The 17,061-nt window shown below is 46.2% G+C and overlaps 1 protein-coding gene across 5 annotated transcripts in view; it reads right to left on the bottom strand.

Annotated features, from left to right (window-relative positions):
- Positions 1 to 8,464: 8,464 nt before the first annotated feature.
- FOXJ3 (forkhead box J3) overlaps positions 8,465 to 17,061 on the bottom strand; it is a 154,369-nt gene continuing 145,772 nt past the window's right edge. For all 5 annotated transcript variants that reach the window (XM_009251624.4, XM_009251635.4, XM_009251630.4 and 2 more), the window contains 2 exons: positions 13,730 to 13,837; positions 8,465 to 11,739 (listed from right to left, as the gene is read on the bottom strand). In XM_009251624.4, the coding sequence (XP_009249899.1) occupies positions 11,624 to 11,739; positions 13,730 to 13,837 (224 nt within the window). In that variant the 3' untranslated portion in view covers positions 8,465 to 11,623. The remainder of the gene's footprint in view (positions 11,740 to 13,729; positions 13,838 to 17,061) is intronic.

The raw sequence follows: 17,061 nt of genomic DNA, 5'->3' as shown, positions 1-17,061 counted from the left end.
ATTGGAGTTGAGTTTGCAGCAGAGATTGGAGGTGTGGCTGGGTTAGGTTTATGATGGGGGTGGGTCTGGCCTAAGTGTGACGCTACAGCTGGGTTGGGATTTGACTTTCAGTTAAGGATGGGGCTTAGGTGGGGCCACCAGGCTGAGGACCTGTTTTTTCTGACTCATTTTGGTCTTTCCCCGCCCAAGCTGTGGCAGGAATGAGGGTAAAGGGCAGGGGCTTTCATCCCTGAGCCTCTTTCTCCCACAGCCCCCCTGGCCAAGACTTGCCTGCTATAAGACAGGGATGGAACGGAGTGACATCACTCCACACTATGGGAAAGAGGAAGTGACTCCTAGGCCATGGCCCTTAGGGTCCTCCCCTACCCAACTCCACCTCTGACCTCTACCCTGGGAAATGGGAACCAACTCCCCTTCCCTTGTTCCCCAAGCCCCTCTGCCTAGTCTGGCCCCAGCTATGAGTTCAGGCCCCCTCCCCTCTGAACCTCCAGGGTGCTCAGGACCTCTGCAGCCTGCTCTGAAGCTGCTGGAAGTTGGATCTTGGGCTCTTCCCTGAATCCAAGCTTCCTGCCTCCCACTCCAGCCCACACCCTGAGTCCTCAGGCCCTGGTCCCCAGCACCCCCACATCCCTCATTCTTCCCATATGGGTAGAAGGAGGGTCTGAGGCTGTTTGGGTTTCCCACACTCCAAGACTGCCTTTTCTGGCAAACTCTTGCTCCTAATAGCCTTCCAAGCCATGCCACCTGTCCTGCCTGCCTCCCCCTCTGAAAACCCATCAGTGGCTGCCCAAACCCTTTGGAAGAAAGCCAGCCTCCCTTGCCTGGCATTCAGGGTTTTTGTGATCAGGCCCCTGCTGAGCTCTCTATTCAACCAGGATCCCAAAGGACTCCCTGGAGTGGACCCAGAAGGAGGGACTTAAACCTGGCGTGCTGTGGCTTCAAGGGCTCAAGCTTCAGAGCCAGGCAGCCCTGTAATAGAATCCAGTGTCACCGGCCGGGCACGCGGTGGCTCACGCCTGTAATCCCAGCACTTTGGGAGGCAGAGGCGGGTGGATCACAAGGTCAGGAGTTCAAGACCAGCCTGGCCAACATAGTGAAGCCCCGTCTCTACTAAAAATACAAAAATTAGCTGGGCATGGTGGCACATGCATGTAGTTCCAGCTACTCGGGAGGCTGAGGCAGGAGAATTGCTTGAACCCATTAGGCAGAGGTTGCAGTGAGCCGAAATCGCACCACCACACTCCAGCCTGGGCAACAGAGTGAGGAAAAACGCTGCATGACCTTTCTGAGCCTCAGTTTCTGCTCTAAAAAATGGAGACAATAACAGCTAGATTGCAAATTTCAGTTTTTCTGGAAGACTCTCCTAACTGACCCCAGCCCTGGCAAGCCTGAGTTAAGACCATTTCTACTCCTCTGAGCTCCACCAGCCTCATACATCTTCCCCGTCACAAAACTTAGCAAATTGTCTGTCTAGCCTACTGCCCTGGGAGCTGCTTGAAAGCAGAGACTGTGTCCTACTCGACTGAGGCCCCAGTACTCATACAAGGCCTGGTACTTAGTAGGTACCACTGAGTCTTTAAAGAATGAGGCAGGTTGTAACGTTTGGTTGTAACGTTTGTAATGATCATCACATTAATGACAGCAGCTAATATTTATCAAGACTCACCCTGTGCCAGGCTCTGGCCAAGTGCTTTACAAGTGTGGAAACCAGTCTCACTCCCTAAAGCCCCGCCACCCCTCACCCACTTACAGAAGCTGCAGAGGCTCTGCCCTGCTGTTGGGGCAGCCCTCCAGTCTCTGTGAGGATGCTGATGTTTGATTCTTGTGTCTAGGTGATCTTATCATGGCTCCTGTGTGCACATTAAAATTGGGACCATTAAGGCTCAGTCCCCCCATTCCCACAGGCCCAGAGGCCTAATCGGACCTCAGCAGGAAGGCCTGGAACACAGCCCAGGTGGGAACCTGAAGACTCCAATACAGATCTGTGTAAACTTGACAGGGGTGTGGTCCACAATACACAGCCTCTCCAACCTGCTTGTAAATGTGTCTTGGAGGGTGTAACAATCTCTGGTTCCTATAAGAATCCAGAACTGCCTGAGGCAGACATTACAATATATGTGAACCTCCTGACAGCACTGGAAACACCTAAGAAATAACCGCATAACCCTATTTTATACATGGGTAAACTGAAGCTCAGAGGCTCAGAGAGGTTAAGAAAGTATAATTTTCCCAAAGGTGCATACAGGGGTGCTGTGTACAGTTGTATTGGTTGTGCACTGCACAAGGGTACCCGACCAACAGAGAGCGTAAGTGTGGACACAAGCATGGGACTACATCAGCCTAGAGGAAAGCACAATACTTCAGACTCATTGCCAGGTGGACTGGGTGGCAGCTGTGGTCACGTAGCTAGAAATCCCAGAACAGAATCCAGTTCTCTCAACTGCCAAAGAAAAGCCTAAAGTTCTACTGAGTCCATCCCATTCCTCTGCACTGTCGTCTTCCTGGTCCCAAACACCCATTTTTGCCACCTTCTAGGGAAAAGGAAAAAGAAAGGAGTGGCCACTGAGTCAGACCCTGTGAGGTAGGTCAATGATATCTATCTTAGAGGATGAAACTGAGGCTCTCAGAAAGAGTGCTCAATGTCACAGAGAAAGTGGTTGGCTGAGTTGGAATTGGAAGCCTTTTGGCTGAAGCCCAGGTCCAGGCTAGGGTGGAGGGATCTCTCCCCCACCCCCAGGCCGTGGGTGGCCCGGCTCTTTCCCTTGATGCTCCAGGGGGCAGCTGGGGAGTGGGCAGGGGGCGTGCCTGGCTGTTTGCTCAGCGGTGTCATCTCAGGGCCCTGCGGCCTGACCAGGAAGAGGCGGTGAAGAAGCTCCGTTCACCATCTGCTCCCCCTCAGCGGGACAGCAGCTGCAGCCTTCTCCCGCATCCCCCAGCCTGCTTTGGGCATCGGCCACCAAGACAACCTCCCACACCCAAAGGCTGACAGGGAAGGAGAGCACAGCTGGAGCTCCCTCCACCTGCCCCCATAGAAGACGCTCGCAGAGTCCACAGGCTACAGGGAGGGTAGGGCATGGGTACAGACTCCCTGGGACGAGGGAGGAACAAGCTGAGGCTACCGGTCCTCCTGGCACCAGGTCAGAGAATGCTTACCCGACAAGGTGGCATTTGCAACAGGTCTTGATCAATGGGAAGATTTGGACCCATCGAGGGGAGAACCGCGAGGCAAAGGCCTGGCAGCAGGAAGCATAAAGGGCAAAGCGGGGGCGGCTGAGGTGGAAGCAGAGGGTGTCTTGAGGACTCATGGACCAGCAGCCCAGAGAAGGCGGCTTCACACACCGGGCTGAGGAGTTTTGCCCTTCACCTGGTGACAGCGGGGAGCTACAGGAGGTTTCAGAGTAGGGGAGGCCTTGGTAAGAGTCATGATTCAGAAGGAGCACCCTGGCACTTGGCGTTGAAAGTGGACTGTCTAGTGATGGCTGCTGCATGGGTCCAGGAGAGAAGGTCTGTGTTCCACCCCTGGCAGTGCCCCAGAAGGGCAGGGGGTGGATTGGAAGCATAGAATGGCAGGAAAAGCAACTGGTCTTGGCAACTTGTCAATAGATGGAGAGGAGAGGGAGGGAGACAGAGAAGGGAAGATCGCCCTTGGGAACCTAATATGTGCCAGAGCAGCTTTTGCCATCTGACTCCTCACTGATGGTCTCAATAACATGTTGAGGTGAAGTATTGCATCCCCATTTTACAGATGAGCAAACTGAGGCTCAGAGAGGGCAATGTCTTACCAAAACAGAAGTCTAGGTTCTTCTGACTCCCAAACTCTGAATTCTTTCCGTTGCCTCAAGTATTTTGCTAGCCTATGGGGCCTGCAGGGAACATGCAGGCTAAGCTGCTCTTCTTGGAGCAACTTCTGGTGTAAGAGCTTTAGGGCGGCAGGGGAGGGGATGCCTGGGGCCAGGAGCCGGTATAGATCTGGGATCTAGCTCAAAGGGATAACGGAGGGAGGAGTCCTCAAAGCCACAAGGACAAGCCAGGGATGTGATAAGAAAATTTGTATCAGACCCACAGGTCTAACCCTGACAGTGCCTGTGAACCCAGCTCCAACCCAGGCAAGCGTCTCCCTCCTCCTGCAAGTTCCCCTATCCTAGTGGGAGGAGGGAGTGGCTATCAAGTCATCAAATTTGAGTGAGGAGCAATCTTCCTGTCTCCTGTCTCCTTTATGGGCACACAGATACACAAAGTCCCAGTCACTATCACACAGGCGACAACGTATCACATGCTCAGCTACAGACTCACATGCTCACACAAGCACAGGAGCACACACGCACAAGGCCTTGCTCACATATGGTCACACACACACACACACACACACACACACACACACAGAGTCACACGGAAACAGAGGGCTGTTCCAGGAAGGCCTCTGCCTATGAACGTCACTCAGGCATGGGAAGCTTGGGAAGTGTCCTTGGACATCTTTATTGCCATTGTCTGGGACAGGAAGTTGCCTCTCTGACCTTTGGGGGATGTGGGGTGAGAGTGGTGCCATCCGTCTACCATGAGGCCAGCTCAGGCCTACCTCTGGGGTAGGGTGACCAGGGGTGGTCAGGGCAGCTGGGGAGTACTATGGAAGAGACAGCGCGCCCTCGAGAAGAGCAGGCACGCCTGGGGCAGATGTGGGTTCCTGTCCTCTTGCCAGCCTCGCTCACTGGCTTTGACCTTGGGCAAATCACTTCACCTCTCTGAGTTGGCAATGTCCAGCCATAAAAGATAATGACACCAACCTCACAAGGCATCTGGGCATGCTCACTCAGATAATGACTGTCCAATGCCAGGCAGGGACCTGGCAATGTGGCAATAACCATCGTTGTTTGTGACAGCCACAGGAGTTGGTGTACAAGTGGAGACAAGGCTTGCTCCAGCTCAGAGGCAGGGCTGGTTGGGGGACAAAGGTAGCTGCCCAGTGGGCAAGGCGCATGGCTGGCTGGACCACAGCCCTCTGTATGCTTGCAGAAACCATGCCAGCCTCCAGCATTAGCTAGCCCCAGAAGAGGAAGGAGCAGAGCCTGAGGAGCCTCAGAGTGTAGGGTTGACATTGGGCACCTTCTCCCACCTGAGTCCTAGAGCAGGGGAGCCATAGGCACCAGGAGGCTGGGACGGGGCAGCAGGTTTCAGAGGCAGCTCTAGAGTGGGCCCCAGCAGTATGTGGCTGAGAACTAGACAGGCTCCTTGGCTTCCTCCAGCAAGCTCTGACACAGGAGAGGAGGGGCACAGATTCTAAGGGGTGGCTAGTGGAATCCCTACCTTTCTTTAGGAGCACCAAAATCTGGGGGCTGCAGAGAAAGGGAGCACAGCCCTAAGTAAGGGTAAAGGAAACCCTCCAAAAGAGGAAAGGTGCACAGCCGGCAGCCCCGCCCTCTAGTGGCCACAGGCACTCACTACAGCCTCATTGCAAAGTAGCTTTGGCTTTATTCTAAGGCCCTCATTCTCCGCCCGGTCGCTCAGGGAACAAGGCCTGAGACAGCACAGTGTGGTGGTGAATGGCGCAGACATTGGAGCTGGATGGCCTAGGTTCAAAACCCCAACTTTACTGTTGCTATTACTATTATTACCTGTACCACTTACAAGCTGGATGACCTTGGGCAAGGGACTTCATTTCTGTTGCTCTGCAAGATGAAGTTGATAATAACAGTATCTATCACACACAGTTATTTCAAAGAGTAAATATGATAATCTACATCAGGTGCTTAGGATAAGTAATATTAAGTAACAGGAACTTTTAATAAAGAGTAGCTGTCCAATTCTGTACTTCTGAGGTCAGCATTGCTTAGGGGGTACTGCAGGAGAGCTGGGGGTTGAAGCCCTGACCTAGGGTTGAATTCTGGTTCTGACGCAGTCAGTTACCAAGTCTCTGCTTTGTACGTGTTGACTAGTCACATATATTAAGGGAAGAGTCCAAGGAGGTAAGTTCAAAAATCACTCTTGAAAATCCTTTGGGAAGGCAGCACTTTTGTGGATAAACATGTCTCAATAAGCCCAACCTGGCCAGTTTTTCTAGTTCTTGGTTGAAGTCTGTCTTTGAGCATTGGAGGAAGCTGCTGGCTTGAACCCAAGACAATGCTGCACCAAACATGTGTATCTTTATCCACCGGAATTGACTCAGTAATGAGATGCTCACGCAGAAGGTGCATGGAAGCAAATACCAGTTATAGACTCAGATTTGAATCTTCCATCTCACACTCAGGGGCACATGCCCATCACAGGTGGATACTCCACCATCACATTATTTAAAATTTTCATTCCTTCTCTTTTTGGCCAAGTATATACAACTGAATTTACATGTTTTGATTGAATGCATTCATGATACAACTCCGTTATGTCTCACCTCTCCAAAGCTGTTTCCTCTTCTGTAAAATGAGAGCAGTAACAGCACTACATCATCAGACTATTGTGCAATCAAATAAGACAGTATGTGTAGGAATTTTAAATCGCTGCCAGGCAAATGACTTTCTTCATTCCCTTCCCCCAAATTTTCCCTAACTGTGTGAAATGTGAGCAGACCCTTCCCTCTCTGGGTCTCAATGTTCTCCAACAACAAAATGTGGGGGTTGTGTTAGTTGATTTCTAAGGCCCCTTCTAGCTTGAAGCTTTTAGGATAGTGCTGTAATTCTAGGGCATTTAATGCAGTCAAACCTTCAATGCATTTGATCTTAGCCAAAAGGCCAAGAAGCTATCAAGCCTTCAGTGAATGTTAACTGATGCTTACATGGTTTTTCCAGGACTCCTTTACCCAACTGATAAGGGTCACATCTATAAACAGCAGCCCTTTAAACACTGCAGTATCTTAAAACCTTGAGAATTATACATGCATCTAATCACCTTATTTTTCATTTCATCAGCAGAAGTATACTTCAGCTGCATCTGAATCAGCACAAGGTGACTACATTTAGTGGTGCCCTTACTACAGTCCTTCAGAGGCACCGCGAATGACAAATGCTTACCTGTGATGGGAGTGAAGCACAGCTTTCCCTCCAAGGAACACACACGGACACATGGACACACACAGGGAGGATAGTCACTATCCTTGGCTCTGGGAAAATTCCTTTTTTTAGATAGCAGTGAGGTAAAAGGAAATGAACTCTGGAGTTAGGTCTGGACTGAATTATTCCAGCTCCTCTATTAGCTGTGAGAATTTGGGCAGGTTGACTTTGCTGGGCCTTGTTTCCCTATCTGTAAAACTGCCAAAGATGTTTCTGGTGGCATTGTGTGGGTTACGTTAGAAGCAGCCTGAGGCTTTGGGTAGACCATGGGATTGATGAAAAGGTACCCCTTCTAGAGTGGGAGGGACTCCAGGTTAATCTCACTTCCAGCCACATGGCTGGTCTGCCCATTGCTTAGCCTCTCCAGGCCTGTTTCCACATCAGTGAAGTGGGGACAGCATTTCTCACAGAATTGCTACACTCAGCTCTTGACCAGCAGCCCTGCACTGCTCCTGCCTCAACCCACAACCCCCACGCTAAGGTAGCTCCCATGCCTTGCCCAAGGTAATGGTATAAATGGCAATACCTCCTCCCATCTGTCTGGGACCCTTTGAAGACTCAACTTGGTAGCCCATACCTGGAGCCTCTCCTAAACCACGGCCCCAATCCTCAGTATGACCTAACTCCTCATCACCAGAATCTTGCCTTACCAGAGCATACCTTCAGAATAGCCTCCCTGGGCTGGCATTTGCTACCTGTCCTGGGCAAGTCTGTACCCCCTGAAGGCAGGAACTGCGGCTTCCTCATCTCTGGATTTCTCATGAGAGGGCTTGACACAGAATATGTGCTCAGCAAATGTAAAGCCCCACTTTCACCTTTTGGAAATAGCTCTGAGAAGGCAGTGCTGGGGACAAGATGGGGCAAGGGCAGGGGGTAGGGAGAGGGGAATTCCCTCAGGAAGTATGAGAGGATTGTGCAAAAAACATGATGCCTGGAATCAAATGACCTGGATTCAAACCTCCGCTCTATCACCTGCCAACTAAAGAATCTAGACAAGTTTCTATACCTCTATCTGAGCTGTTCCCATGTCGGTAAAAGGAGGACCACAATATCTACTTAGCACAGCACCTGGCACATACTGAGTACCAGTATGCTTTATGTCCCATGTGCTGTCCTAAATGTTTAAATGTACTAATTTATGTAAATCCCACTACAACTCTAGGAGGCAGATACTATCCTCATTGTACTGGCGCTGCAAATAAGGAAAACGAGGCCCAGGGAAATCCAGTGACTTCCCCAAGTTCACGGAGCTAATAAGATGCTCACTAAATGGCAGCAATTACTGTCCTCAGGTAGTAATGCAAAGGACACAATCTCAGTGACCCCAAGGACTCTGGGGTCCTGGCTGTGGGGTTTCTGCACCTGGACTAGCTCCACTCTCACTTCTTCAATTACAGCAAACAACGGAGACCAATCAGTGTTGTAAATAGAGTTAACATAATATATTTATTTTAAGTGCCATTCATGCATATCAGTTCTGGCAGCAACAATCCTAATGACACTTGGAATATTTCTTTACAGCACTAAACAGTTACAAATAATGGTTGCCGTTCATCATAGAGGCAAAATATGAAATCGTGCAATAGCAAAACTGTAGAAACATTAAAACACTGACTGTCCAACAGCAGTACAGAGAGCAAGTTGTATCTGCACAAAAAGCCAATGCATTTTCATCACATATATACAATATAGATATGTACACATCACCCTCTGAATGAACAATATCAAAATACTCTATTCCATTTGAAATTATCCCCGGATTGATTCCCTCCCACTTCAAAGGACATCTGAGCGACACGTATTTACAAGAACACACATGAATACATTTACATTTCAAAAACTGCCACAAATGCCAGTCGGATTATTCTCCTGGACAGAGTGCCCCCATTTGTTTACATGCATTTACTATTCTTTCCCCCTAAAGTCTTCAGTCAATTTAAGCCCAAGACAGAACTTGTTCTGCATTAGCAACTACCATACGAAATGGCCACTAGAGGGACTCTCTGCACCTCACCAGGTAACCCTGTCTGGCCAGGGCCCACAGAAAAGGCCTGTCCTGGGCTCCTGGACCAGCTGGATCACAGGAGAGTGGGATGGGTCTGCGTGAAGGCTTTGCCTCCATGGCCATTCTTGCTAAGTTTAAATTCTCATAAAAATATTCATCACTGCAAATCAGTAAATGATTGCCAAATGGGAAATTCGCTTCACACAATTTATAAAATCATCATCAGTGGTTCTACTCAAATCACTCAGTATGAGACTGCATTCCAATATCCAAATTGTTTAAAGTGCACTTTGCTACCCAAGCAATTAAAACAGTTTCAAAACAGCTATTTTGGTGTCTAGAAAACAGTGACTTAAGCAAACCATGGAAAATCACCTCTCTTTTTTCAAGCATTTACTCTGCAGGCTGCCATCTCATCTTGCCTCTGATCCTTCTAAGAGGCGCAAGTTGGCTGCCTTTCCAGAATCCTCTGATTTTCGTTGATCCAAGGGGCTGGAACTGAGCTTCCTTTTTCATGCCAAGTAGGGTCCAAACAACAGAGAAACATAAAGCTCTTCCTTTCTCCCCAACCTCACCAGCCCTTACCATGGCTGGCTTCCCAGTGATTCATTCAAGGCAACACTCCATTAAAACACACACACACACACACACACACACACACACACACACAGAAACAAAAGATGTTTGTTTAGTTCAAGTAGAGATTACTCAACCATAGAATCACTAAGGCTAATTAAAGTGATTTAGCATGGCTGTAAGACCAGAGATGCTAAAAAGCAACTAGTGAGCAGTTATTATTCTTCGACTTGATGGAATATATTTCCCCATTAGAATTGACACTTTTTTGGGGGCCTAAAGAATCAATTCAAAATCTATTCATTAAAAAAAAAAAACCCTCATTTCTTCTAGTTTTATCATAAAACTAAGATAATCAGTCCATGCAAACTGTGATATGATATGAAACAAAACAAACCACCACCACTAAAAAACCCGTAAGAGGTGGGCTGCATTTCAAAGAAAGGGACCAAATGTCATGCATACACAGACATACAAGACAACAGAAACAGCAGGCCACATAATATCTACATTAAACACTGAAGCAAATAAAACTGTAAGTGGCTCTATCCTCCTTTCAAGACAACCTAGATGAGTGGGGAAACTTGCTTTAGAAACACTGCCCTGCTGTTGTTGCCCAAATGGAATCTGATTCAAATTCCAGAAAAATCTGATTTAACTAATAAGTCTGAATCAGCAAGAATGCCAAGACAGAGAAATCTATTCACATGGTAAAAGGACTGATGATAGAGAATGACACAATGTCTCTCTGAGTGTCTTATCTGTAAATTCTTATCAAGAAAAGTAATTCTGGGCCGGGCGCAGTGGCTCACGTCTGTAATCCCAGCACTCTGGGAGGCTGAGGCAGGCAGACTGCCTGAGCTCAAGAGTTTGCAACCAGCCCAGGCAACATGGTGAAAGCCCGTCTCTACTAAAATACAAAAAATTAGCCAGGCATGGCGGTGTGCACCTGCACTCCCAGCTACTCGGAAGGCTGAGGCAGGAGAATTGCTTGAACCCGGGAGGCGGAGGTTGCAGTGAGCCAAGATCACGCCACTGCACTCCAGCCTGGGCGACAGGGCAAGACCCCATCTCAAAAAAAGAAAAAAATAATAATTCTGTGCTTTCAGACACATTTCTCCTTAATGAACTCAACAGGAGCTAAGCATTCACAGAAGGTAGCAATAAATATTAAAATAACACTTTTGAATAATAAATACATAGGTGAATGTGGAAGCACTGATGTGTTTAAAGAGCCAAGCAATGCCCAATTTCTTACCGATCAATCAACTTTAGAGCTGTTATAACACAGATTTAGAAAAGCAGACATAAATACTCTATGATCCCCCAAGCATCAAAACCAATTCGGTCAGTTCTTCTTCATGCTGCTCAGGAGCAACATGCCCCTTTGGATTGTTGCAGAGTGTCAAATTCTGGTTTCCTTGACTTCTTAGGTAGAATTCATTACCCACATTTCTAAAAAAGATTAAATAAGGGGAACTGGGCTTTGGAAAAAAATCTATTTCCTTTCAGTTTCCTACATCAGTTAAAAGCATTCTGCAGAAAATAGCCTAACAAGGAATAAAAACTGACAATAACTTTCCTTTCAAGACATAATAATCCAATTAGAAAAAACTGAAGCCTTTCAGTAATTTTTGTACATATATTTACACATATGTATCTTTATATAAACTGCTTGCAGCAAAATAGGCTCCGTCTGAAAAATCAGTCTGGCACTTGTGGTTAACATCAAACTGACACAAATACGCAAAAAGCCGTCCAAATCACACAACAGTTAGGAGCTACATAGGGCAGCTGGCAGGGAGACAAACATGTAGTACTTGTTTGGGTCAGATAAAAGCAGTAAGTTATCCAGCTAAAATCCTTCTGATTGTCTTCAAAAGTAATTTTGATAACATTGGCAAAGTGATTAGCAAGTTTGTTTTCTCAACTGGATTCTCTTAAACCTTTCCCTTCACTGCACAGAAAGGTAACATTAGGGTCTGGTGGCTTGCAGAAACAAGCCCTACACAATTGAATCCCAATCAAAGTCATCCTGGATGTCATCTGGAGGCAGGGAACGCCGCATCTGGAAGGCTTGGGAAGGCATCATGTGCTGCTGGTTCATGGCTCTGTGATGGCCTGGAAGGAAAGAGGCAATAATAGCAGCGACTTGGGTAGAGAAGAAAGTAAGAAATAAACTAACCCCTACTGTGTACTTCCTATATGCCAGCTACATATTATCTCACTAATTCAACCATAAGCCTTCAAAAAGTGGCTCTTATGATCCTTATTTTATAGGTAAGGGGATAGGGTTTAAGAGGATGAGTAAATTACCCAAAGTTACACAAACCAGTAGGGGACAAAGATAAGATCTGAGGTCAGTTCACTAGATCCACACTCCTTCCATTATAGCAGGCTGCAGTAAGGAAGACACAAGAAAAGTGCCAATGTAGCCACTGCTCTTACAGTCTGTTTTGCTCCAATACATTGTTTCAGTAACATGAATTGGCTCCCATGAGAATGGTAAACAGGATAATGATGGCAGTGCACCAATGACGTCATACTGAATTTTCCCCAGCAAGCTAATTTCTGTGCCACCAAGTAACGTCAAGTGAACACAGAGGACATCAACAAGGGAACACAGGAAACCAGAAGGAACCACAGCTGAGTACAGAATGCCCATCTTCCCATGCTCTTCTTGCACCGGTTTGGCCATGTGCTGTTTGTGCTCCCCAATTTTGATTCATTGGGTCTATGTCTCCACCGTATCTTGACAGACCCCCTTCTAAACCAGCCACTTTTTAAAAGTAGAGGTTGATATTTACTTGTAGAATTCTTTCTTTTATTACAAATTATACATATCCTTTTAACTGTTGTGGAAGTTTTACTAGATTATTTTTCTAGTACTCTGATTACAAAATTTCAAGTAGTCTGCTACTCATTTTTCTCATATGCCCTGAAATATTTTCTTGTACAATTATTTAATGTTAAGGTTTTCAGTATATCACAATACAGGTAAAATGCCTCCATTTAAAAAAAAACTTGTAAGTTCCTTAATGTGGGTCAGGCACTAATTTACATGATTCTCATTTAATCCTAACAACTTGAGGACGCAGGTAGTTTTATTAGCCCCTTTTACAAACAGGGAAGCTGAGGTAGGAGGGTTAGGTAGCTTGCCTAATATCACACAGCCATTAAGTGGCAAAGCATGAAGATTCAAACACAAGTAATCTGGCTCCAGAGTCTTACCACCTTATGGTGCCACTTACAAATTAGTAGTAAGCACTCACAACAGGTTAACATTCCTTCCCCCTTCAGCAAAGGACATATCACTTTTTCCCAACTCCTTCCTCACTGCTGTCTGCCACACAGTTCTTCAAGGTTTTAAATCCATCCCCAACCCCATTACCTTTATGTCTTTTCCTCAAATAGCCTAAGTAAAGGATTGTGTGGTATGTGAGAAAAACAATGGACTCTGAATCCAGACACTGGGGCTTGAGTCCTGGTCTGGCCACTCACTAAACTGGGTGGCCTGGGCAAGGCATTTCTCCTTCGGAGCCTCCATTATCCTAAGTGATCCTTAAGATACTTTCCAGCTCTAACAATGTGCCGTATTCCCCTGGCTAAATGAAACGTATCCTGCATTCAAGAACCCAGCGGGAAAAGTGTATGAACCAGTTAACTCCTAAAATTTACCTTCTCTACAAGGTACTTCCCTGGAAACTATAGCTGGGGGAACTCCATAGGAATGAATGAAGCAGAATCTACACGAGCTAATAAAGTAGGTTCCTAAAACCTGCTAAAGTCCTGTCAAACACCCTCAACTATGACCCCAGGACTTCTTAGAGAGGCAAGAGAATAAATAACTAGAATAAGTAGAATCATTGCATCTTGGGCTAATAAGGACTTCAGGTCCTACAGTCCAAATATCAACTGATGCTTGAATCCCTTTGCTAGCACAAGTGCCAAGTGGCTGTCCAGACATTGTTCCCTAGCCCCTCTTAACAGGGAGTTCACTCCTTGAGGCAGCCTCATTCACCACTGGGAAAGTTAACACTTCTCAAAATTAAACTCTGGGTAATAACTCACACACACACACACACACATACACACACACACACACATTTACCTGCCATCGTTGTTCCTGGAGTGCTGAGTGCCTGTGGGATATGAGGATAACCAGGGGGTGGCATCACTGAAGGAGGGAGATTTTGCCTAGAATCTATGTACAAATTTCCTAATCAGATTAAAAGCAGAAAGAGGGAAAACATGTTACCACAAATAAAACAAATGGAGCACTAAAATCTTAACAGAATTGTTACTCTGAAAGTAAATTAAGCAGGTAAAATGAGGAGAAAGGGGGAAGAAAATATTATTCCTTTCAGATGCTAAAACTGTGGTCTTGGCCTTTTGAACAGGGTGCCAGGCTGGGTGTGAACACACTGGAACTAATGCTGGCGCTGCCACTAACTGTACACTGGTAGGCGAGTTATGTCTATTATTGTTGCTGTCACATACCTCATTACAATTCAAAAGTATTTTTGTATCCATTACTTCATCTGACCCTCCCACTAAGCCCCAAAGGAGGGTAAGACAGGGATTGTTACACCCATTTTACAGATGAGGCAACTGAAACTCAGAAAGGCTAACCTGACTTGCCCAAAGACACATTAGTTTGACAGTGCTAGGACCAGAATCCAGTTCTCCTAACTCATGGACTCTCTTTTTTGAGACAGGGTCTCACTCTGTCACCCAGGCTAGAATGCAGTGGCACAATCTCGGCTCACTGCAACTTCTGCCTCCTGGGTTCAGGCGATTCTCCTGCCTCACCCTCCTGAGTAGCTGGGATTACAGGCATGCACTACCACGCCTGGCTAATTCTTGTATTTTTAGTAGAGATGGGGTTTCACCATGTTGACCAGGCTGATCTCAAACCCCTGACCTCAAGTGATCCACCTGTCTCAGCCTCCCAAAGTGCTGGGATTACAGGCATGAGCCACCACACCCAGCCACTCATGGACTCTTTCTACATCACAACCTATTTCTCTACTTCCCTGACGTTCTCACCCTTGAAGCAGGCCTAACTATGTGTAACCATGTGTACCCTTGTTAATTAACAAGTACCTGGGGAGCACAAAGTAACAATAAAGATCTGCACATGGTAAAAGAGCTACATCAAGCAATGATAATTAAAAACATATTATTCTGGGCAGTACACGGTGGCTCAGGCCTGTAATCCCAGCACTTTGGGAGGCAGAGGCAGGCAGATCACCTGAGGTCACGAGTTCAAGATCGGACTGGCCAACATGGCAAAACTCTGTCTCTACTAAAAATACAAAGAATTAGCTGGGCGTGGTGGCACGCGCCTGTAGTCCCAGCTACTCAGACTTGAACCTGGGAGACGGAGGTTGCAGTGAACCGAGATTGTGCTACTACACTCCAGCCTGGATAATAGAGTGAGACCCTGTCACAAGAGAGGGGAGGGGAGGGGAGGGGAATATTATTCTGGAGTGTGAGGATGGGGACCATGGATCTCATTCAAATTTTACTTCAGAAGCTTCTTAATATATTTTCATTAACAGGAGACATCAAGTGTTATCGCCTCCAAAATGTCAACTACATTACATCACAATGCAAAAGAGAGAACAAACATGACCTCTCCCCCAATAACTCATGAGGAATGATTATAAAAGTGGTTCACATTGTAAGGAACATCTGGAATTCTGGAAAGGCTACTTCCCTAAGGTTATCTACTATTTCATGTAAATTACACTTGAATTCCAGTAATGTTGTAATGAAACTAAAAAATAGTAATCATTTTTCCAGAGGAAACTAAAAAGAGTGGAAAAAATCTTCCACTTCTATTAAGGTAAGGCATTCTGTATTTGGCTGCTCACAAGTCTTTACCCTCCAGTGGAAAGCCGGACTATCCAGGCTTGAGATGGCCTCAGAGATAATCTCATCTGACCTTACCTCTGTCCATGTAGATAGGGAAACAGAGACAGAGAAGAAATGAGACAGAACTAGGACCAGAATTCAAGACTTCTGACCCCCTGTCCCTGCCTCCCATAACATGCCTTTTATCAGTGAAGTTTATAGTCAGAACTGAGCTCTTTTATTGACTGACCATACTGATGATTTAGAAAGAAAAAAGAGGAGAAAAGTTATACTAAACTACAGCTCTAATTACTGGTGCGAGTGACGTGGGGCGGAATCCTGTCTCCAAATGCTGATCGGTCTTCACGTGCACAGCTAGTGTACTTTCTAAAGACTGCACCAAGCTGGAGGGGCCACACCACTCAGAGTAATATGGTCACTCACACACCCACAACTTCCCTGTCTCTGTCCTTCAAAATCTTAGCTCTCATTCCACACATCTTTCGAGTTCATGTCATAATGAAAATGTAAAACTGATTTTTATTGGGAATTAATCTTTCATCACTTCTCTTTTACGGCTTCGTAATTCTTACCTTAAAGGCAGAGGGGAGTAAGAATGACAGGATTATGACAATAAACAAACATCTACATAAAAGTCTTAACTTTCTGAAATTTCATCATAGTCGTAACACTTTTATTTTCATATAGAAATTCCCATTAATTCTCATTTTTTCCCATATTCTCAATATAGAGTCTGAATGAGTGTATTCCTGAATTTCCTATGTAAGAAATTAACTTCCAATGCAGTTTCCAAAGATTTCAGGCACTGCTTGAGGCACTATGGATACAACAATGAAAAAACACAACTCTGCTTTTCGGGAGTGTATTCTTGGGCATGTTGGGTAGGGGCAAACAAAGTAAATTAAATAGTATGTGACATGCTATGGAAAAAAAGCAGAGAGAGAGAACAAGGAGTGCTGAGTAGTGGTGCCATTTAAATAGGATGACCAAGGAAGGAATCCCCCAAGCAGGTGTTTTTTTGAGGAAAAAAAAACGGAACAAGATGAGGAAATGAGTCATGTGTCTATCTGAGGGAAGACCAGTCTGGACAAGAGGAAACAGCAAGTACAAAGGCCCTGTTTAGGTAGAGTGTGCTACCTAGTGTGTTCAAAGAACACCAGGGAGACCAGTAGTGTTGGAGCACAGAGGTGGAGGGGAGAAGGCAGGAGACAAGATCCGAAAATAATCGGTGATCAGATTGTGTAGGCCATGTAGGCCATAGTAACAACATTGGTCTTTACTGAGAAAGATGGAGGGTTTTGAGCAGAAAACAGACATGACATGATCTGACCTCTCTGTCTTGCAAAATCCTACTTAACCTACAAAGTCCAGCTTATGCTGTCTTCTAGGAAAATTTTCCATCTTTCCAAGAGAAGTATGCACCCCTTTCTCTGAATTCTTATTACACTTACACCCTATGGAGAAGTGTAGCCCTCAACATACTGAGTTTCTTTTTTTTTTTTGAGATGGAGTCTCGCTCTGTCGCCCAGGCTGGAGTGTGGTGGCCCGATCTTGGCTCACTGC

This window comes from Pongo abelii, chromosome 1, assembly GCF_028885655.2.
Source record: "Pongo abelii isolate AG06213 chromosome 1, NHGRI_mPonAbe1-v2.0_pri, whole genome shotgun sequence".
Classification (NCBI taxonomy): Eukaryota; Metazoa; Chordata; class Mammalia; order Primates; family Hominidae; genus Pongo; species Pongo abelii.
The sequence above is the reverse complement of the archived record's forward strand: the minus strand, read 5'-3'. Positions and strand labels throughout refer to the sequence as shown.